The 21,183-nt window shown below is 47.0% G+C and overlaps 4 protein-coding genes across 7 annotated transcripts; 3 read left to right on the top strand and 1 right to left on the bottom strand.

Annotated features, from left to right (window-relative positions):
• The first annotated feature begins 1,819 nt into the window (after window positions 1-1,819).
• On the top strand, window positions 1,820-5,289 carry LOC115762602 (sulfide:quinone oxidoreductase, mitochondrial). 2 transcript variants are annotated; one of them, XM_030704894.1, is made up of 8 exons: window positions 1,820-1,945; window positions 2,717-2,887; window positions 3,498-3,603; window positions 3,673-3,897; window positions 3,967-4,167; window positions 4,229-4,438; window positions 4,499-4,685; window positions 4,889-5,289. In XM_030704894.1, exons 2-8 carry the CDS (start codon window positions 2,763-2,765, stop codon window positions 5,200-5,202), a joined length of 1,368 nt encoding a protein of 455 aa, XP_030560754.1. In that variant the 5' UTR covers window positions 1,820-1,945; window positions 2,717-2,762; the 3' UTR covers window positions 5,203-5,289. The 2 variants fall into 2 exon arrangements, with proteins under 2 accessions (XP_030560754.1, XP_030560753.1); XM_030704893.1 differs by lacking the exon at window positions 1,820-1,945 and having other exon boundaries at window positions 2,610-2,887.
• Window positions 5,290-5,406: 117 nt separating this feature from the next.
• Window positions 5,407-8,826, top strand: LOC115762600 (kinesin-like protein KIF23). Its single transcript, XM_030704892.1, has 6 exons — window positions 5,407-5,689; window positions 5,752-6,507; window positions 6,565-7,111; window positions 7,176-7,497; window positions 7,560-8,119; window positions 8,185-8,826. The coding sequence occupies exons 1-6, from the start codon at window positions 5,517-5,519 to the stop codon at window positions 8,665-8,667; spliced, it is 2,841 nt and encodes a 946-aa protein (XP_030560752.1). The 5' UTR covers window positions 5,407-5,516; the 3' UTR covers window positions 8,668-8,826.
• Window positions 8,827-10,141: 1,315 nt separating this feature from the next.
• LOC115762942 (F-box/WD repeat-containing protein 7) lies at window positions 10,142-19,525 on the bottom strand. 3 transcript variants are annotated; one of them, XM_030705328.1, is made up of 9 exons: window positions 19,235-19,308; window positions 15,140-16,494; window positions 13,724-14,822; window positions 12,990-13,663; window positions 12,748-12,929; window positions 12,456-12,681; window positions 12,185-12,395; window positions 11,942-12,113; window positions 10,142-11,441 (listed from the first exon to the last, which is right to left on the bottom strand). In XM_030705328.1, exons 2-9 carry the CDS (start codon window positions 16,424-16,426, stop codon window positions 11,330-11,332), a joined length of 3,963 nt encoding a protein of 1,320 aa, XP_030561188.1. In that variant the 5' UTR covers window positions 16,427-16,494; window positions 19,235-19,308; the 3' UTR covers window positions 10,142-11,329. The 3 variants fall into 3 exon arrangements, with proteins under 3 accessions (XP_030561188.1, XP_030561187.1, XP_030561186.1); XM_030705327.1 differs by lacking the exon at window positions 19,235-19,308 and adding an exon at window positions 19,450-19,525 and having other exon boundaries at window positions 12,990-14,822; XM_030705326.1 differs by having other exon boundaries at window positions 12,990-14,822.
• LOC115762945 (solute carrier family 66 member 3) lies at window positions 19,301-21,180 on the top strand. The gene is made up of 4 exons (XM_030705330.1): window positions 19,301-20,127; window positions 20,209-20,468; window positions 20,859-20,979; window positions 21,037-21,180. The coding sequence occupies exons 1-4, from the start codon at window positions 19,857-19,859 to the stop codon at window positions 21,165-21,167; spliced, it is 783 nt and encodes a 260-aa protein (XP_030561190.1). The 5' UTR covers window positions 19,301-19,856; the 3' UTR covers window positions 21,168-21,180.
• The last annotated feature ends 3 nt before the right edge of the window (window positions 21,181-21,183 follow it).

Here is a 21,183-nt window from a genome sequence, read left to right on the forward strand (position 1 = left end):
CCATAGACTGGGTCAGCTCTCCGGCTGCAGACCTGCTGCCGCTGGACCACTATTTGCATACATATATCTGTATGTATATGCGAGTGCTGGCGGCGGACGCAGCTGGGCGGCAGAGCCTAATTGATTCTGTGCCATAAATTGAAATGCACTTCGGAGCTCGAAACCGTTAAATTCAAATGAAGTTGCACTTTAAGCTGAAGAGAGGAGGCGGGGGCGGGGGCGGGGGCTTGATTTCTGACTTGGCACAGAAAAAGAAAATGGCGTCTTTGCCTTGGGGACAATCATCATAATGAGCTACTTATCAATGGCACCGTGGGGACATCGATGTCTGTCGCTGCCTGGCAACAGCGCACCCCCCCCCCCCCCCCCCCCCCTCCCACCGGCCTACCCCCTCCTCAAGCACACAGACACACGCACAGCTTGGCGAGCCCAAATGTCGCCCACGCGCTCGTCCAGCCAATTTGGCCAACTGTGTCTGGCAATAGGGCTTCATTTGAATTGTCAGCTTGTCTCCAATTGATAACGGGACTGCGTCACACCCACACGCTCTACACACGCCCACAAAGGCGCTGTCCCTACAGCTGCCTGGCCCTCGTCCTCGTCCTGGTTCTGCTCCTGGTCCTGGTCCTGGCACCACCAATCAGTCCTCAGCATGTCGTAATTAAATACAACAAACAAGCTAAATGTACTCCAGTCGGGAGTGCTGGACTAGTAGATACCCTGCAGCATAGCCATAATACAAAGTCCCATCTGTACTAGTAGATACCCTGCAGCATAGCCATAATACAAAGTCCCATCTGTACTAGTAGATACCCTGCACCATAGCCATAATATAAAGTCCCATCTGGACTAGTAGATACCCTGCACCATAGCCATAATATAAAGTCCCATCTTTACGGTATAGTTCGGAGCTACACTTGTGGAAAGTGCTGGACTTGTAGATACCCTAAGCCGTAGCTTTACACCATGCACAGTTTGATTAACTCGGCTAATATAGTCCGATCTATATGAAAAAGTTCCAGAGTTAAGTAATAATAATCTTGACGGAATTGCCGTACTATATGCCGATACCCTGTACCCTAGCTACCCAGCATATGCAGCTAGATGTTGATCTCGAGTTGCTCGAGTTGCGAGCTTTACAGTCCGATCTTTATGTAGTAGTTCAGGGCATCAAGTCTCCAGACTTTGTAGTTCCCGAGATCGAAGGGTTCACAGAAACAGACAGTCGGGTGCGGCGAGATAGACTGAACTATCAAGAATATATTGGATCGGGTTCCTTTTGTGCTGCCCAAGATCAACAGGTTCCGAGAAACGAACGGATATTATATAACTCCCATTGAAATCGGCAATGTTTTCTTCTGCCTGTTACAAACATGTTGCCCAAGCCATAATACCCGCTTTTACCCATCTGGTTAGAGTATCTCAACAACTGTTGCCACAATTCTGCGTATTTTTTTGTGGCGCAGTCAACTGCAAATTAGTTTAACTAATCACATCTAAAATGTACCCCACCCCCCAACCCCCTGGACCCCCCTTCAAGTGTTCTCTTTATTTATTTTTTTGCCCAAAATTGTGAGTTATACTTTTAGGGGCCGCAAGTTCTGTATACCCTATGCATATGTGAGAGGATCGAACATAACCTCAACAACTCCCTAAAAAACCGGATTATTTTGTATCTAGTTCACATGCCAAAATCCTTCAGATTTCAAAACCGAAAATATTTCCTTTTCCGTTTTGAAGCTTTTTAATTTCTTGCTACGTCTAAATTTCATAGTTTTCTTAAAATTTCTTTTTTAAATACCGTCTATTTAGTTTTTTTTTTTGAATATTTCGAAATCCGTGTCTCGAAATTTGGTTCAAAATGTTCTCATACATATCCTGATTCTGGGCTATATCATTTTTGCTCCAAAAATGTCAAATAAACACTGAACAAACTTCGACTTGTGTAAGTTTTACAAATTCCCAGTCAATGTCGTTCCCGAGGCTTGATTAAGTATTAACTCAAACTTTTTGGGAAACTCAGATGACCCTGTTAACCTAAAAGTATGCTACAAAATTGAAAGAAAGCTGTTATATTGGCATGTGAATGCATGTGTGAAAGCACGCCATAAATTAAAGCTATTCAGTTCCGATATCGGACATCAGTTAGACTATAACTTGACTTTAGCTTATGTGAAAGCTGCACGCTCTGCTGTACCTATATTTATGCGCAGCACTGTACGCAACAGCTTGTCAAAAGCAGACGCCGCGTAAAGCTTGCGCATGTTTGAGCTTGCAAAGCTTTTTTCGAATAAATAACCGTCACACGTGTAGCGAAAGCTCAGTCAAGGTTAACGGCATACACTGGGCGAGAAAAGTTTGCAGCCAACAGACGACATGCGTAATTAACAAATCTGCTGCTGCAACAAAAACTAAATAAAAAAACAAAACAAAGTGTGCAATAAAAACGGATTCTGGCGAAATACAAATTTTTTTTGTTTGGTTTTTGTTTTTTTACCAGTTTGTAGCATTAGCAGCACACACATTTGCGTGTGCTGTATGTTAATGTGTTAACCGAACGGTAAAAGCTTTGCTGCTTGCTTTCTCTCTCTCGCTCTCCCATTCGGCAGTCGTCATTCGGACGTCGTCACAGCAGGTCGCATCGCGCAGCTCTCTTTGACACAACACGCACACACAGACATATACACATATACTTACACAGAGATAACTTTGATAGCAACAAGTTGCCGAGATCGCATGATCCAAACGGTTTTGTGTACACAATGAGCTCCTACACTTGCCTGCCGCTGGCCCTCAGACAGACGAAGATCCTGGCCACACGCCGCCTCGGCGAGCGCTTACTGGTGCGACATCTATCGGCGAGCCAAGCGCTTTACGACAAGCATGAGTAAGTTTTTCGCCTGCCACACCCCCCCCCCCCTCCCCCTCCACCCATCTGCTTAGCCATGGGAAACAAACAGGTCCCAATTGGAGATCGTAAACTTTGGACAGCGCATTCCCAATGTATATATGTATCTATAAAACAAACCTAATTAGCATGATTAGTGGCCAGGGAGGGAATTGCGCACGTAGACCAAAATTAATTTGGCCGATGGCAGCAGTTTTTTTATGCACATACCCTGTACGCATAGTGCGTGTGGGCATATTGGTTGCACGTCAACTTCGACTAAAATGAAAGCACAGTCTCAATATTTTCAAGATAGCCCAAGATTCAAGGTTAACATTTCATAGATAGCGAAAAATTCTTGTTTCTTAATCTCAAATATGCGAAAGTTGCAAATTTTCGTTTGAATTAAGCGCAGTTTGACATTGCAACAGAGTATTGCGCAGTCGGTCACAGCTGCTGACAAAGTTGTTATATATGTTCTTTTGCCCTTGTAGAGGGTATTGTGTATTCGTCTTCCAGTTTAAAGGCTTTTATCCGGATCGGCATGGGAATGATCGATCGAAAGTTGAGCTCGTCTTTCTGCTTTACAAAAATAACATAATATTTGCAGATGCAAAGTTTTGGTTGTTGGCGGCGGATCCGGCGGCTGTGCGATGGCCGCCAAGCTCTCCTCGCGCCTGGGCAGGAACAAGGTGATCGTTGTGGAACCGGCCGATGTACGTAAGCAAATCTCTCAGTACTCTGACGAGTCGAATCACACTCAAGCCCGTTGCGTTCGTCCGTAGACACATTATTATCAGGCGATGTTTACGCTAATTGGTGGCGGCATGAAGCGGCTGGAGCAGTCCCAGAAGCCCATGTCGCAGGTGCTGCCCAAGAAGGCCAAGTGGCTGCGCGAGGCGGCCATAGAATTCGATCCGGACAGCAATACGGTTAAGACAACCGGCGGTAATACCATCAAGTATGACATGTTGCTCATCGCCACCGGACTCCAGTTGAACTACAATAAGGTAAGCTCGTGATCAACCTGCCCAGCTGTGTCTCTTTCGGCACTCACCAGGCTTTTTGATCTCGTCTAGATACCCGGACTGGAGGAGGCGCTGGCCATACCCAATGGCAAGGTGTCCTCCATATATTCGCCCATGTATGTGGACAGAGTATACGATTGCCTGCGCAATATTGAGGGTGGGAATGCCATCTTTACGTATCCATCGTCGCCCGTCAAGTGTCCGGGCGCACCCCAAAAGATTGTCTACATCTCGGAGCACTATTTCCGCAAGGTAAGCACCCGTTTTGGGGTAACCCATCCGGATAAGCTGCTAACTGTGGACGTCCTTTCAGACGGGCAAGCGTGACAAGATTAACGTGATATACAATACGGCTCTGCCCGTGCTTTTCGGCGTCAAACACTATGCGGATGCCCTGTGGCCCATTGTTAAGAAGCGCAACATTACGGTTAATACACGCCGTAATCTAATCGAGGTTAAGCCGGGCCAGGATATAGCTGTCTTTCAGAACCTGGACAATCCCGCCGAATGCTTCGAGGAGAAGGTACAGTTCCGTTTTGTCCATGTAGCATATCGATAGCAATCCTTGTCTTTTGATCCGTAGTACTCCATGCTGCACGCTGTGCCGCCGATGAGTGCTCCCGAGGCGCTGACCCGCTGCAAGCAGCTGATCAATGAAGCCGGCTTCGTGGACGTGGATCAGTCCACGCTGCAGCACACGAAATACAAGAACGTGTTCGCCATTGGCGATTCGTCCGGTTCACCCAACTCCAAGACTGCCGCCGCAGCAGGTAAGTTGATGGGAAAACTGGAAAGTTGATATTTCCAATGGCGTAAGATGCACAAATTGACGTAAGAGCTGGAAAGTTGATAGGTTTTTAAATGACGTAAGATGATATGTAAGATAATATCACCCGCATTTGTGGAAAATGGGCGGAAAACCATTCGAAGCCTTCCAGAGATTGTTATTATACAAATTGTTGTTAATTTGCAGCTGCCCAATCGCCGGTTGTGTTCCGTAATATGATCGCAGCGCTTAATGGAAAGCCTCTGCGCGATGTCTACGACGGATATGCCTCGTGTCCGCTGGTGACCGGCTACAATAGCGTCATTCTGGCCGAGTTCGACTATAATCTGACGCCATTGGAAACGTTCCCTGTGGCACAGAACAAGGAGCGCTATTCCATGTTCATCATGAAGAAGGATCTGATGCCGTTGCTCTACTGGAAGCTAATGTTGCCGGGCTATTGGAATGGCCCCGCCCTCATGCGTAACCTCTTGTCCGTATTTAAGTTCAACAAGAAATAGGTTGCGTCTATTTTAATTATAATTTTAATTATGACACTTTAAAATGCATTTTAAAATTGTAAAATTTTTCGAAGAAAGTTTTGAATTTAACGACAGCTTAAATTAACTATTTTCTGTTTAACAACTGAGCAACCCCGCTGCTGATAATTGTGAAATCGTTATTTTATTGTTGGAACAGTGCTAATATGTTTATTTAGCACTTGTTTAATTAATAACAAGTGTGCTGAAATCCGGTTTCAGTTGAAATAAATTGTTGTTTTGCTTGTTATTTATCGAAAATACAACCCTGCGTTTTGGACGCAATTTCGAGCCACATGAAGTTGGCAGCGAACGCAAATCGAAAGGAAGAGGAAGAACAAGCGTGGCGTCTGTATGGGCGCAAGCATTTGAAGCTAACGAACCAAAACTCTGTTGGTTTTTTAAAAGAAGCGAAAAAACAAGATTGCAGCCGTAATAAAATTACAAAAAATATCAAAATGAAAGCAGTGTAAGTATTCAAATAGCATTAAATGCAAAATATGCTTGAAATGTATGTTGTTTCCAATGCAGGCCCCGTACGCCTATGCGCGTCCCGAAAACACCCCGCGCCGCGCCCGCGCATACGCATCCAGAGAAACGACGGGACGTGTCCAATAAACAGCAGGATCCGGTGAATGTATTCTGCCGTGTGCGTCCGCTGCAATCGGAGGGCGATCTGACGTGCATGCGTGTCAAGAACACGACCACAATTGCGCTCAATTCGCAGGATCAGCTGCTGCATCCGAAACAAAACGGCGCTCAGCGCGAGATACAGTACATCTTCAAGCATGTCTTCCAGCCGGATTCCAACCAGCAGGAGGTGTTCGCTGCCGTCGCGCAGCCGCTGGTCGAGAATCTGGTGCGTGGCCGCAACAGTTTGCTCTTCACGTACGGCGTCACGGGCAGCGGCAAGACCTACACAATGACGGGGAATGCGCGGCATCGTGGCATCATGCCGCGCTGCCTGGATTTGCTCTTTCGCACCATATCCGACTATCAGGCCAAGAAGTTTGTCTTCAAGCCGGATCGGCTGAACGGCTTTGAGATCCTGTCCGAGGAGGATGCGCTGCTCGAGCGGCAGCAGGAAATGAATCAGCGTTTTGCGGGCGCCGGTCGCTTTGGTTTCCGGCGCAAGGACTCGGATCCGGAAATAGCCTCACAGGCCTCGGTGGAGCCAACGCCGCTGTCGGTGCTGGACGAGGACAACATGTACTCGGTGTTCATCACCTACGTGGAGATGTACAACAACAGTGTCTACGATCTGCTCGAGGACACGGGCGTACAGAAGTAAGACGCATCTCTTTAATCAATCTTTATTAGTTGCTAATCTTCTGGAGAGTGCAGGTCTTTGCAGTGCAAGATCATACGCGAGGATGCCAATCATCAGATGTTTGTGCACGGCGTCACCGAGGTGGAGGTCAAAACGGTGGAGGAAGCTCTGGAGGTATTCCAAATGGGCCAGAAGCGTAAACGCATGGGCAACACAATACTCAATGCCGAGTCCAGTCGCAGCCATTCCGTGTTCAATATACGCCTGGTGCAAGCGCCCACCGATTGCCAGGGCGAGCATGTGGTCCAGGACAAGCACACGATCACCGTTAGCCAGCTGTCGCTGGTGGATTTGGCGGGCAGCGAACGCTCCTCGCGCACCAAGAACACGGGCGTCCGTCTGCGCGAGGCGGGCAACATAAACAACTCGCTGATGACGCTGCGCACCTGCCTGGAATATCTGCGCGAAAACCAGCAGCTGGCCGGGAATGTGGCGGCCAAGAAGATACCCTATCGCGACTCGAAGATCACGCACATGTTCAAGAACTACTTTGATGGCGAGGGCCAGGTATCCATGATTGTGTGCGTCAATCCGCGCATCGAGGACTACGACGAGAATATGGTAAAATGGAAGCCCGTATACGACTCCTGTATAAGATTATCTAACCACTTTCTACGCTCCGCAGCAAGTCATGAAGTTCGCCGAGATGACACAGGAGGTGCAAATAGCGCGTGCCACGCCCATGAAACCAGATCTGGGCTTGACGCCCGGCCGCCGCAAGGCCAATAAACTGTTCAAAATCGCTGTCAACAATCTGAACGAACTGGGCATACCCGAGGCCAAGCAGCTGGAGGTGGATGTGGGCCTGGTGTACAGCTTGGGTCCAGATTTTCCCAACTATCACATGGACAGTCCCGAGACGGAGTGCAAGATACAGGAGCTGATGCAGTATCTGGAGCAGCGCATCGAGAAGCGGCGCAAATTGCGCGCCAACATGGACATTAAATGTAGCTACATGTTTTACCAAATCCCTTGTAATGTCCTTAACCAAGCTCTCTGTTTGTGCCAGGTGACAATTTCCGTCAGCTGCTGATGAATTTGGACCGCGACAATCTGCAGCTGCGCACGGAGCTGGCCTCCCTGAAGGCCGTCTACAAGCAGGAGCGCGAGCGCAGCGCCGCGCTGGAGAACAAGGTGCGCATACACGAGAGCTCCATCGATGTGCTCAACAATACGGTTAGCAAGCGCGAGCGGCAGATCCAGGAGCTCACCCAGAAGCTGAGCGAGCAGGATTATCTGCTCACGCAAAAGGAGCAGGAGAAGGAGAAGCAGAAAAAGAAGTTCAACTCAAAGCTGGCCGTTGAATCCGATAAAAATAAACGCGAGTTCGACATGAAACTGCGCGAACAGCGAGCCAAGATGCAGGAGCGCATGCGCATCAAGGACGAGAAGTTGCGTCTCGTCTCAAACATTCTGCAGTCGGAGGACGTGCCCAGTCTGCCGCGTTCCCAGAGCTCAGAGAATCTACTGAACGACAAGGAACGCGGCGGCGGCGGTGGCTTCACGGCACGCACAGAATCCTCCGCGCCGGCAACGACACGCACAGACATCTATTGCACGCCGCGACATGTAAGTTAAATACTTAAACTAAGCATTCCGAGAGTGCAACTGATCTTGTGCTCTACGCTTAACAGGGCTTGGCAGCTGCCAATAACAGGCATCGGAGATCTCGCTCCGCCGGCGACAAATGGCTGGAGCATCGTGCTGCCAATCCCGTGCCACTGGGCACCATTATGCAGCCGTATTTGAAGAATCGCAAGTCGGTTACCAAATTGACAGACATGAAGGAGCTAACCGGGCATGGCGCCAACAAATACTGTCTCGTCTCCCAGGAGGCGGACACCGATGGCGACGTCGAGACCAAACTGTACAAGGGCAATGTGATACCCACCTGCGGCGGCGGTGCCCAGGTGGTATTCGATGATGTTGAGTGCCTCAAGCAAAAGTCACCCGTCCATTCGCCGCCGCGCAAGCGTCCCAGCAATGGCAATTTGTCGGCCTCGGCATTTGGTGGCCCGTTGCCAACCAGCACCACGGGGCTAACCTCCGTGCAGGATGTTGCCTCGCGCTGCAATTTGGGCATCGAGGGACACAGCAGCAAGAAGTCCAAAATGTGAAAGATGCACTCGAAGATATACTCGCACCATAAAAACACTATCCACGTGTTTTTCTATCCAGTTAAAATTATGTATTATACTCAGTCGATTGACCCCCATTTATAAGTTGAATCATGAATGAATTGATTTGTTTTAAGCTAACGAACACAATTAAAGAAGTCCATTATATTCACGTTATTCAGTTATAAATCTAAATCGAACTGTTGGAACGGAACAGACTGATTGCTGAGCCGAAACCGAGAGAATATTTCCACCAACAACTGAGGAAAATGGGTGGAAAGCTATTGCATTGCTTGTGTGTGAAATCGTATTAATCTAAAATTCAATTTTAAATATATTTATGTTGAATGGACCCAATTTTCGAAGATCGCTCAGAGTTACGCGGTTTAATTTTTGAATAATAATCGATATTCGTAATCATTCAACGAAATAATCGATAACTATCCAAAAATCGTTAAAAATATATCGGTTGTCCGATATTTTTCAAAATAGCCCCATATCCTCGCTAACTAAACTGTTAATATATTGCTGGTGCACCTATATAACTAAATACTTGCGAAATAGGCAATATGGTCCGAATATGCATCCTATGTTTACCCTTCCGCAAAAGTAGCTGCTGCTCTCTCTTCATATGATGCATATCCCTATGCATCAATTACAGCATACGATGTTGTCCGTGTGTGTGTTTTTCACGCACATGCACTGCTTGCAGTTGCTGCCCCGGAAAGTATGCAGCGGAATTTTATCAGCGTGGTACTTCAACTGGAATATCACTTAACCTGAAAAATGCATATAAAAAAAACAAACTTCATTCAGGGCTGCATCAATTTCCGCCAGAGCTGTGACGTCACACCTTACCATTCGATAGTCCTGATCGATAAGCTGCTGCAGCTGCTGCCGATGAGAGAGCAAGAGAGCAGTTGACAGCTTACAGTTATAGTTGCACTTGCAGTCAATGAAATGAGGTGAACTAAAAAGAAGGTGAATTACAATTAGAAATGACTTAATTCTCTGGATATTACAATTGAAAAGCCGAACACTTTACAAACGAATTTAAGATTTAGTTCATTTATTGTTACGATAATTATGCCATAAAGTATTTCAATTATTGTTTAGAGTTATCTTCTTTCTCAGCCACCGGCCAAATACATTTGTGCGCCGCATGGTGAGTACAAATATATCGCATATTCAATTATCGTTCTATTGGCCGTTATCGATGTTGTTTTTGTTGTTGTTGTTGTTTTTGTTGTTATTTTCAAGTATTTCGTTTGTTTATCACAAAAAAAGGATAGAAAACAAACATAAAATCACATGCACATGCACTTTTTATTTAACTCTTGGTTTAATTATTATTCCTGCGTTTATTCAGATTTATGCTTAAATTTGTAGATTAATTTCAATTACTAATAAATCAGTCTATAATTAAAATATATGTTCGCTTAATGCTTTTTTTTTCTGTGTGTGTGTGTGTGTGTATGTGTATGTGTTTGTTTGTTTTGTATGTGTGAGTGTGGGTGTGTGTGTGTGTGAGCTGCCCCCCTCCCGAATTGAGTACCACGAAATACTTAAATCTCTATATACGGCAAAACATTAAAAAAAAAAATTGAAATTATTTCGATTTTTCTTTTCTCTCAATAATTTTAAGCATATACCAACATACAACCACACGGAAAGCATTTTTTAACAGAAACTTGTTTCAAATACATACGCTCAATTGCATGCGTGTGCGTAATCACGCATGCGTATGTGTGTGTGTGAGTGAGTACGTGTGCGTGTGTGTGTGTGTGTAAACAAAACAGATCGAACGAAACGACAGAATATAATATAGAAACAGAAACGACAACTCAAGTTGGACACCAAAATGCTCTAACGGCAATATTAACATTAGCATAATTAATTAATTAATCAATCATTTAAACAATTTACAATTTTAATCAATATAATAAAGCTGTTTTTTCATAAAACGTTTTTCGGTTCATTCGATACGGAACAAAATATGCATGTATGCATGTATGTATGTATGTATGTATGTATGTATATGTTGTATATGCATAATACGTATATAGTTAATATTACATATTACACAATATGTGTACCCTAAGTATTCGACTTTTAATGCGATATATATATATATGCACATATATATATGTATGTATATAAAGATGTGTATATGTATGCACGTATTCATAATCAATAAGAACTAAGAAGCAAAAATTATGCTATTTTGTGGAAAACAAATTTTGGCTATATAAAAGCAACGCAATTGAAACAAATGATAACGTTGAAAACTTTTAACACTCACAACTCTCAACTCCCATGTGTGTGTGTGTGTGTGTGTGTGTGTTATGTAGTGTATGTGTGTGTGAGCAGCTGCATTTGTTGGCAAGGCAAGCGACGATAACATTCTGATTATGCATGACAGATAGACGCGTCCTCTTTGTAAGTGTGTGTGTGTGTGAGTGAGTGTGTGGGTATATATATATGGGTGTGTTTGTGGATGTATGTGTGTTGTGTGTGTGATATCGCCTCCGGCTGCTCGCTAAAGCGTTTTAGCGGCATTCGCGTTTATCATAACATAGAGCAGCTGGCGCCATCTTTTGCAGACAGTTTGCAAATGGAAATGCAACTGGAACTGCAACTGGAACTGTTCCTGGCACTGTTCCTATGAGCACTTGACACAAGCGCCCTCCACGTCAAAGTCCAATACCATTAGCTTTGTCTCCTCCGTGCCATTGCGTGAGCCCACGGCGCATATCAGCTTAGTGTCGTTCGCCCTGTGTGCGAGAAAATGAAGAAATTTAATACGAACCGTTTGGAAAAAGCAAAATGCTTGAATATGTCATAGAAACATGTTTATACCAAAGCGCAAAACTCTTTCTTTAACTAATTTAAGGGGAATGAAAGGGAACATATGAAAAACTGAACATATTCAAAATGGAAGGATATATAGATATATAAAGCTTTTCTGACGGACAGACGGACATGCCTAGATTGACGAACTGTTCCCATGTTAACTATTCTCAATAAGGGGTCAGTTTTAAAAGAACTCAGTCTGTTAACAGCTGTAATAGTCTGTTAACAGCGCAATAACAGTTGAAGATAGTGGGCACAATATTGGCTTGGAGACTAGCCATAGTCAGTATACAATTGGTATAGGTATTTACAGATAGGTATAGTTATTTAGACTAGACTGGGTTCTAGTTTGTTTGGCTAAGGATCTGCATGCTAAGTCTCTCGCTTCAGTATAGACTAGTATGCACATATATATAAGTACCTAATGCGCCAGACAACGCCGCCGGAGCCACCGGAGTCGAGGGCCACCAGATTGCGTATAAAGTCGCCCGTTTTGACGTCCCACAACTTGACGGTGCCATCATCGGAGCTGGTCACCACAAAGCGCGAATTGAACTGCAGGCAGGTGACCGCGGACTGATGCTTATTGGGACCTAACAAGGATTAGAGAAACAACCAGATTAATCAATCAATCGAGTCGAACAAAACAGCAAAGCAAACAAACCCGATAGCGTCTGCAGGCACTGTCCCGTTGTTATGTCCCAGACCTTGACGGTGGAGTCGGCATTGCCGGAGACGAGTATGTTCTGGCGCAGCTCCATGCCCGACGTGAGGCTTTGGTGGCCCATCAACGTGTGCTTGCAGTTGCCCGTCTCGACATCCCACACACGTATCGAGGTATCCAGCGAGCCGGAGACCACATGAAGGCCATCAAACTGCAACAATGAAGGGGATTAGATAAGCTCTGTAGAGCATCGTCCGGTTATTGAGTGTACCTGCAAGGAGTAGACGCGATTGGTGTGTCCTTGCAGCGTGTGCAGGCACTCCTGTCGCTCGGGATGCCAGATTTTGACCATGTAATCGTAGGCACCGGACACGATCAGCTTGCCATCGTATTGCACACATCGAACCGCCGCCAAATGACCCACCAGCACATGCAGACACGTGCCCAGCTCAATGTCCCACACACGCAGCGTAGCATCCCGCGAGCCGCTGACCACCCTGGGTTAACAAGAAGATTGGGATTAGTTACAAATCCCATTGTATCTCCGGCCAAACTTCGCTTACTTGTTGCCATGCAGATGCATGCAGCGCACCGTTGAGGTGTGTCCTTGGAGCGTGTGGACGCAGCTGCCGCTCTCCATGTCCCAAACCTTGAGCGTGCGATCCGTGCTGCCGGAAATAATGATATTGCCGGACATTTGCGAGGACCAAACGCCGCCCGTGTGACCCACCAAGGTGCGCAGGCACTGCAAAACAAAAATGGAGATTACTTGCGATTCCTCGGCGGGTATTAGCTTGTAGCTTACCTTGCCATTGACCGCAGACCAAACCTTAAGCGTATTATCATCGGAGCCGGACACAATGCGATTGCCGGAGAACTGCAGGCAGGTGATGACATGATCGTCATGACCCTTGAGAACCTTGGGCTTGCGCACGGGCCGCGAACGCCAGTTCATCTCGATGATGTGCTGTCGCATGTACGCCGCCTTCCACGGTGACGCAATCGGCGGCATATTGCCGTCGCGTCCACGCTTGGGCCGATCGCTGCGCGTCTCTGTCAAGATCTGCGCCTTGCGGCACTTCTCCTTCCACAGCAGATTGTCGTCGCAGAGGAAACGCCAACTGCGGCAGGTTTGTGCGGCGCGCAACAAATCCTTCGGCTCCAGATATGAGAGCACAAACAGCGCCAGTTCGCGCGGCAGCAACGATATGAAATCGCGCTGGAATTGCGGCTCGATGACCTTCATCATGTGACGCACCTGCGAGGGATCGCAATGATCGATCAGACGATCCACGGCCAGCAGCCGTTCGGCATGGGACCAGCGCTGGAATTGCGCCAACCAATGCTGCAGCTCCGGCGGCGGATTGTCGCGTGTCGGCATCAGGGCACGCGGCGTACGCCGACCCAGCGCCGGCGAGCTGCCCACCAGTCCGACGCCCGTCGTCGTCGTTGGCGTCATCGTGAGCATCACGGCATTGCCTAAGGGCTGCTGGTTTGAGGAGCGCGGTGTTGAGGCAAAATCATAGGCAATCCGCTTACGGCTATTATCGCCCGTTCCGGCATTGCTGCCCAGGCCGCCGCCAGCTGCGCCCCCGCTGCCCGTTATGCTCATGGAGTAGTCGCCATCCAGCATACGCCCCTCGTTGTATTTACGCTTGCGCTGCTGCTGTTGTTGTTGTTGCTGCTGCTGCTGGACACAGTCGGAGCTGGCAACGGCTTCGTCGTGATAGCTGTCCATGGCGTCCATATCGAGGGCTTCGCTAAGACTGGCATTGCTGCCGCTGCGACTCGTGGCCAAGATGCTGTTCTGGCATGTGCAAATCTCCTCCAAATCGGAACAATTGTTCTCCTCATCGCAATTACCCCACGGCTCCTCGGCACTAAAGTCACCCGGCTCGACAACGCCGCCACCACCTCCGCCTACTCCACCGCCGCCGCCGTTGTCACCATTGTTGGGATTCTCCTCGACAACAATGCCCAGGACAATGGCATCATTGGCGCTGTTGCGTGTGGCTTCAATGCGGCGACGTGGTCGATTGTTGTTGTTGTTGCCGCCAGCTGCCAGTCCGCTACGTGCCAGAAAACGTTCCTGTGTCTGGGCGCTGGCATTCACCTGCCTTGTGGCCGCCTTCACGGTCGCCGCTGCGTAATGGCAACGCGCCGAGGATGTGGTCGATGTGGCCGAGGTCGATGGCTGTGCATCCACGTCCAGCGACTTGGCCAGCACGCTGGTGCGACTGCAGCCAGACTCCTGACTCGTCTGTGAGCCCACCGAGCTGAAGGATGTGGCCAGTGGCGCGGCTGCGTCCTTGTCCGACTGCTGCTGACAGCTTGTCGCGGAGGCGTTCAGGTTGTCATTCGAGTTGGTGCTCGTGTAGACATCTGTGCGATTGCTGGTGGAAGTCGATGCGTTACTGCTGCTGCTGCTGCTCCCGCTGCCGCTGCTGTTAACGCTGGAGGACTTGACGAGTACCACAAAGGGCATCTTGGAATTGGTGCTGGAACTGTGCTGAGGGCAGGCAGCAATAGCATAATCCAGCGTTGAGCCCAAATTAAGTTTGGCAGTGGACTTGCTCAGTCGGCTGTTCGTGTACTTGCGGCTGCTCGTCGGCGTCGTCGATAGATCCTTGTACGTGCACTACAAGAAGGAGATTCAATTAGATATTTTAAAAGAGGAACAACAGATTCCCTGAACGGGGAAGCGGGATCTGCATCGATATGTTTATAAGAACAGTCTAGATAACATATTGGGTGCCTCTTAGAAGCCCTCAACTATGCTCCAAAAGCAGGATTCCGATCAGGAACGGACAGACAGCAAAGACCTGGCATCTACTCAGCTCGTCCTGGTAAAGCAGAGATCGCAGACTCTCCTAGATAGTTATCTGTAGCTAGCTATAGATTCTACTGCTCATGGATTACACAATTTTATAAATTTCTTTACATTTCTTAATTTACCTTGCTATCCGAGGAGAAGGCGCGCGCCTGGCTGCTGCTGGGCCAATCATCGCTGCCGCCGCCAGCTCCAGCTGTTGCTGCACCTCCTCCAGCTCCAGCTCCAGCTGCTGCTGCTGCTGCTGCGGCACGATTGATCAGACTTAGATTGAGGCGATTTTTGCTTATCAGCGAACTTGTGCCGAGTATAATGCCGCCGGTGAGTCGCTGTTCGGTCTCGAAATCGCAACGCTCGATGCGATCCATGGAGTCAATGTCCGCCTGGCTCAAGGTGCTCGAGCTGTTGCTGGCGGTCGAGCTGGCGGCTGCCGTCGCCTCGGCGCTGGCCGTCAGGCTCATCTGCTTGAGCCGCACGGACATTTGTCTGTCGTGCAGCGAGCTGCTAGCCACATCCGCCTGTCCGCATTCCGTTTCAGACTTAACTCCTTGGGGCGGTGCGTTCTGCTCCTCCGCCTCGAATTCATCGCTGAGCCGCTTTGGTTTGCCTGCGAGCAGCTCGGATGTGGCAGCCGGATTGCCGGCCGTGGCGCTGGCATGAGTATGTGATTGCGGTTCGTCGACAACAGGTGTCTCCAGGAATATTTTGGAGCCATCGGCTGTTGTGATGATGCCGTCAGCGGAGCAACCGATGCCGGCGCTGCCATCGATCTGTGATGTATTGTTGGGGCAGTCTGTGGGCATGGAGCGCACCTCCTCGTCGTCGTCGTCGTCATCGTCGTCTTCCTCCTCGACAATTTCCTCCTCATCGAAATCATCGTCATCGTTTATAAGGCATACAACGGGCGGCTCTGTATCGTTGACATTGAAGAAAACGGACTGGCGCTCCTCGGAGGCGGCATCATCCTCGCTGCGTCCGTTCTCGTTGCCATTGAGCGTATCTGTCGAGGAGCTATCGTCGACTGGCACCACAACGCCCACTGTCGAAGCAGCCCCGCCCCCCGTGCTGGTGGGCAGTGAATTGGAAGAGCTTATCTCGTACGTTTCGAGGACGCCCGTCTCTGTACTGGACTCATCATCGAGCACGACGGCAAAGCCATGTTGCGAATTTGAAGAGACACAGTCCTCCACGTCTTCCCTCAACTTGGACATAGATTCAGCTACTACTAATCTCGCTTGGCTAGTGCTTGGCTTTGGCTGTGGATGTCGCTGTCGCTGTGATGCTTCTTGAGGTGTTAGCGGCTTTAGTTTGCTCCCAGTTCGGCTGCTGCTACTGCTGCTGCTCCTCTCCTGCTGAGCGTCGTCCTCGGCACTTTCACAATTACTGCTAGCAACTGAACATCCTTTTTCCATAATACTATCACTATGCGCGGCGGGAAGTCAATCTCTGCGTGCACTGCTGCTGCTGCTGCTTTCCTCTCCTGCAAGTTAACAACACATTTGGCTTTAAGTCTAGTTTTTTTGGGCATTGAAAGCAACGTCTACATGGTTTTAGTCGAGCTCGAAAGCTTCACTCATAAAGGAGTTTCTCCTGATTGAGAATAATCAAGGCACAGCTTAAGACTTGGGAAGAGCTTCCTTGTGGATCGAAAAAGGAGCAGACGGGATTGTGGAATATTCGACCTTCAAGTGGGAAAGTTTGTGTGAAAACGTCTAAAAACGGGCTTTGCAAAGGTTAGGCCCTAAGGGTCAGAGTAACAAGCATGCGGTCGCCGGTTCAAATCCAACATGGAACATAAAATCCATAGACAATTTAAGATGTTTTGGTATATATATATATATGTATATAGTGAGAATGTAGGGGATATAATCTATGAGTCTGTCCGTTAAGAGTTCTCAGTGTATATGGCGCAAATTGCACAAACAAAACGGTCGCCGGTTCAAATCCAACATAGAAAATGGAATCCAATGAAATCCATAGACAATTTAAGACGTTTTGGTATATATATAGTGAAAATTTGGGGGATAATATAATAGTAGTGTTCGCTGGGAGTTCTCACTGTGGCGCGAATTGCAAAAACAAGAAGGTCGTCGGTTCAAATCCAACATAAAACATAGAAATCGTAGACAATTTAAGATGTTTTTGGTATATACAGTTACAATTTTAGAGATAATATAAAATAGAGTGTCCTTGCTGTGGCAAAAACTAAACGGTCGCCGGTTCAAATCCAACATAGAATCCAAAGACAATGGAACATTTTAGAGATAATATAATAGAAGTATGTCCGTTAAAAGTGCTCACTGTATATAGCGCGAATTGCCCCAACTTTACGGTTGCCGGTTCAAATCCAACATATACATGGAAGCCATAGCAGTTACAAATTGCTTCGATATATAGTGAACATTTGAAAGATAATATAAAAGACGTTAGGAGTTCTCACAGTAGAAATATCCTTGGATCTAGGACAATGATGGTTTTTTTTTTACCAGTTTATCTTAGCTTTCTTACGCTTTCTTTAAACACATAATTAACTAATAATATCCGGCGACAAATATAACTAATCTTCAACTTACTTGAATAAATAAAAAGGCGTCGCAGTTAAACTTGTAAGCTATCCTTTTTTTTTTCTAGCAGCAAAAAAAAAACCCGCTAGGAACGAGCCGCTGTTGGCTGCGACTGCGACTGCGACGCTCTGTAAAAATTCCCACGCAACGCGAAGCATGGGCTAAGAGGCAAACGGCAAAAGTAATAAGCACGATGAGAGGAGATCGTGTGCAGGCACTTTTCTGCTGTCTCTTGTCGGTTGTCTCTCTCTCTCTCTCTCCCTCACTCTCCCTACAACGTTCGCCTGATGAAGATGAGACTGAGAATTGCGAAAACAAAAAAAAAAAAAATCAAAAGAAAAGCAGTGGGAAAAATGTTTGTAAAGCAACAACAACAGACGCAGCCGCCGTCGCAGCAGCCGTCGTCTCAACAATCAAAAACTGGCAAAGGAAATCACAAAAGTGCATCGGCGGAAGAAGCTAAAACGGCGCGAAGTAGAATGGGCAAAGAAGATGAAACGGGTATTACAACAAACATACAAACACACATTCCCACACACATACACACACACAGACACACATGTACTCACACAGATCAGTAGCCCAGGCAGGCCTGGCTGAAAAGGTAAAGGCATGCGATGACAAGAGCAAAAGTAACGGACGGAAGAAGAAGCAATAAAGATACACACCACCAACAACAACAACAACAACAGCAGCAGCAAAGACAGCGATAGCGTACACCTTGCAATTTAAGCCGCTATCTGTTTGCGCTCTCTGCTCTCACTCTCTTACTCTCTCTCTCGCTCGCTCACAACGCAGCCATCAGCGTCGACCATCAGTCTCAGACTCGCCCTCTCACTCGCTCGCTCACTCTCGCGCACAGCATCACCAACACACACACACACTAGTACACACGCGTACATACAACGAAAAAGGGATCACTGCAGGCCTGCAGGGCTGCAGTCGAATAACAAAGGCCGATCCGCATAGGAATTTTCATCGCACACACACGCACACAGGCGCAAAACACGTGCATGTATGTGTTGATCCTGTGTTGCATCACGCGCAAAGCAGATCAGATGTGCACGAGAATGTGTCGCTGCTTTGCGCCGTCTAAACCCTCCCCTTCTCAAAAATGGCTGTTGACCTCCTCTGAAGGTTTAAGGGTCTCCGTCCACGTTTTCAGTCTCAGTTTTGCTTCATTTTGTGTCCGCTTTCACACGGCATTCGTGTTACCTGTGCTGCGACCACGACAAGACACAGGACTAAAGCGAGCAGCATGAATGCCCCGACCCTCGCTTGTCATCCATTAATGTCGTTTTCAAGGCACAAATTGTTTTTTCATTCTATGTACGATACATAGCCAAATGACCATGGGAATTGGGGGTAATGGGTAATCAAAGAAAAAAATCCTTAAAGTTAGCATGAAAATAGAAAATAACTGATTTGTATTGGCCCTAACCCCACTTTTCTGCACCTGCACTAAGCGAGAGCCAGCCCCATTATTCGTGGAGCAAGCAACAAAAGAAAAAATGTGAACATTGTTGTACACATACAAAAGCGACTACGTCGGATGTCGTATGCATACACACATACACATACACACACACACGCACGCATGCACACATACAGCAGAACAAATGTCACGACATGCATAAGAAAATGAGCTTACTTTACCCCTAGATAGCTTTATTTGTGCACTTTGAACAACAGAATTCATATATTTGGTATACACTTGCGGCATGCAATTGCATTTGATCTTAATTGTTTAACTATTTCATCCGTTTTACACTTTTTGCGTTTAGTTCACGCACACACACATATACACACACTTGCCCATGCACAAGAAGCATTTGCCACCGAGCACACGTTTAATTGAATTTACAACGTACGTTTCTCTGCCGTTTTCTTCAATGTGCCGTCAGCTCTCCAGAATTATTATTTTGTGTTAACCGTATTAGTATTATTCTGACAAACAAAAACAAAAATTCTTAAATTCAGACAGAAAAATAACTAAATGACTTGAGCTGCGCTGCCACTGTATGTCAGCAGCACCAAAGTATCGAGACAAAGCATCGATACGTTGCCCGCAACGCTAACATATCGATAGTCGGAACAGCAGCAGCCGCAGCGATACCATCGAGTGATGCTATTCGATAACATAAGTTATTGGGAACTATTTTTATTTTGTTTAAAAAAAAATGTTTTTAATTGTGTGAAACATGCCAAACTGACTGAATGAGCAACAACAAAACAGAGCGTCCGTATATTCTACTGATTTAAGACTTTGCTTGGAATAATGCTGTGTACAGCTGCATATCGATACACAGGCCCGCCCGCAATCGATTGCTTATGTTTAAATCAAGTCAAAAGGCCAATTAATATTAGTTTGGCTGCTGCAATGGCTACAACGGTGGCGTCCGAGGGCTTTGGGGACATTGTGTCCCACTACCTGGACAAGGGAATAGTGCTTATAATTGCTGATCTGCTGAGTTTAATAACGGTCTCCTCCTGCCTGGTCATCAAAGTGCCGCAAATAAACACAATACGCGAAAACCAATCGTCCAAAGGTAAGACCCCCCCCCCCCCCCCCACAAGTGTTATTAACGCCCACTCACTTGATTCCTTGCTTTCTCACTCTTTTTCGGCAGGCATCAGCGTCCTTGGCCTATGCCTGGAACTGTTCAGCTATACCGTTATGATGTCCTACAATTACACCGCAGGCTATGATTTTCTATCCTACATGGAGTATCCTGTGCTGCTGCTGCAGGAATATGTGCTCATCTACTATGTCTTCAAATATCAGGATATGCTGGGCAAGCGTACACAAATCTTTGCCGTCTTCTACGTGACGATTGCAACGCTTATCTATCTAAAGCTCTTTCCCATTATCGTCCTCACGTTCCTGGTGGTGAGTAAGAGACCATTATCTGACCCCACAAACGTAGTCAATAGAACAGCTGCGAAATTGATTAGAATGTGCTTCGACCAGATAACAAGTTGGGCTCAAACTCGTTTTACATTAACTAATTAGGTTTTGTTCTTATTGCCATTGGAGCTGAGCATAATGAGGCGCTCGGAACTGATCTGAACTGGGCATCATCATTGCCGAAGGTCATGTGTGTGTTTGTTGTATAATATTTGTGCTGCTTCTATTTATACACATACAATGCTCTCGCTGATCACAAACACGGCTATATTGTGTATAAAATACAGTAAACGCTGCCCAAGGCGAACAGCTGTCATTTCTGCTAGTAAAGATTTCCGTCATATGAATTTGATGACCATTTTTTCTTGACAGCCCTTCTGCACGCCCATTGGAGCCACCAGCAAGGTGCTGCAGCTTCTGGCCATATTGCGCACAAAGGATGCCAGCTCCGTGAGCCGCACCACGTGGGCCCTGTCCGCCTTCACAAACATGAGTATGTGTACATAAAACTGGTTTATCGAAATCAATCTTAACTTGTTTATAATTTTAGCCCGCATCTATACGGTTTTTGTGCAGTCGCAAGATTGGATGCTGCTGTCGAATTTCCTGATATCCACGTTCCTCAGCTCGAGCGTGTTTGCCGCCGCCTGCGTTTACAAGCAGAAGACGAAGACAGCTTGAAATCCTTGGCCAGGCC

Source organism: Drosophila novamexicana, unplaced genomic scaffold (assembly GCF_003285875.2).
Source record: "Drosophila novamexicana strain 15010-1031.04,08,12 unplaced genomic scaffold, DnovRS2.1 tig00000644-arrow-pilon, whole genome shotgun sequence".
Lineage (NCBI taxonomy): Eukaryota > Metazoa > Arthropoda > Insecta > Diptera > Drosophilidae > Drosophila > Drosophila novamexicana.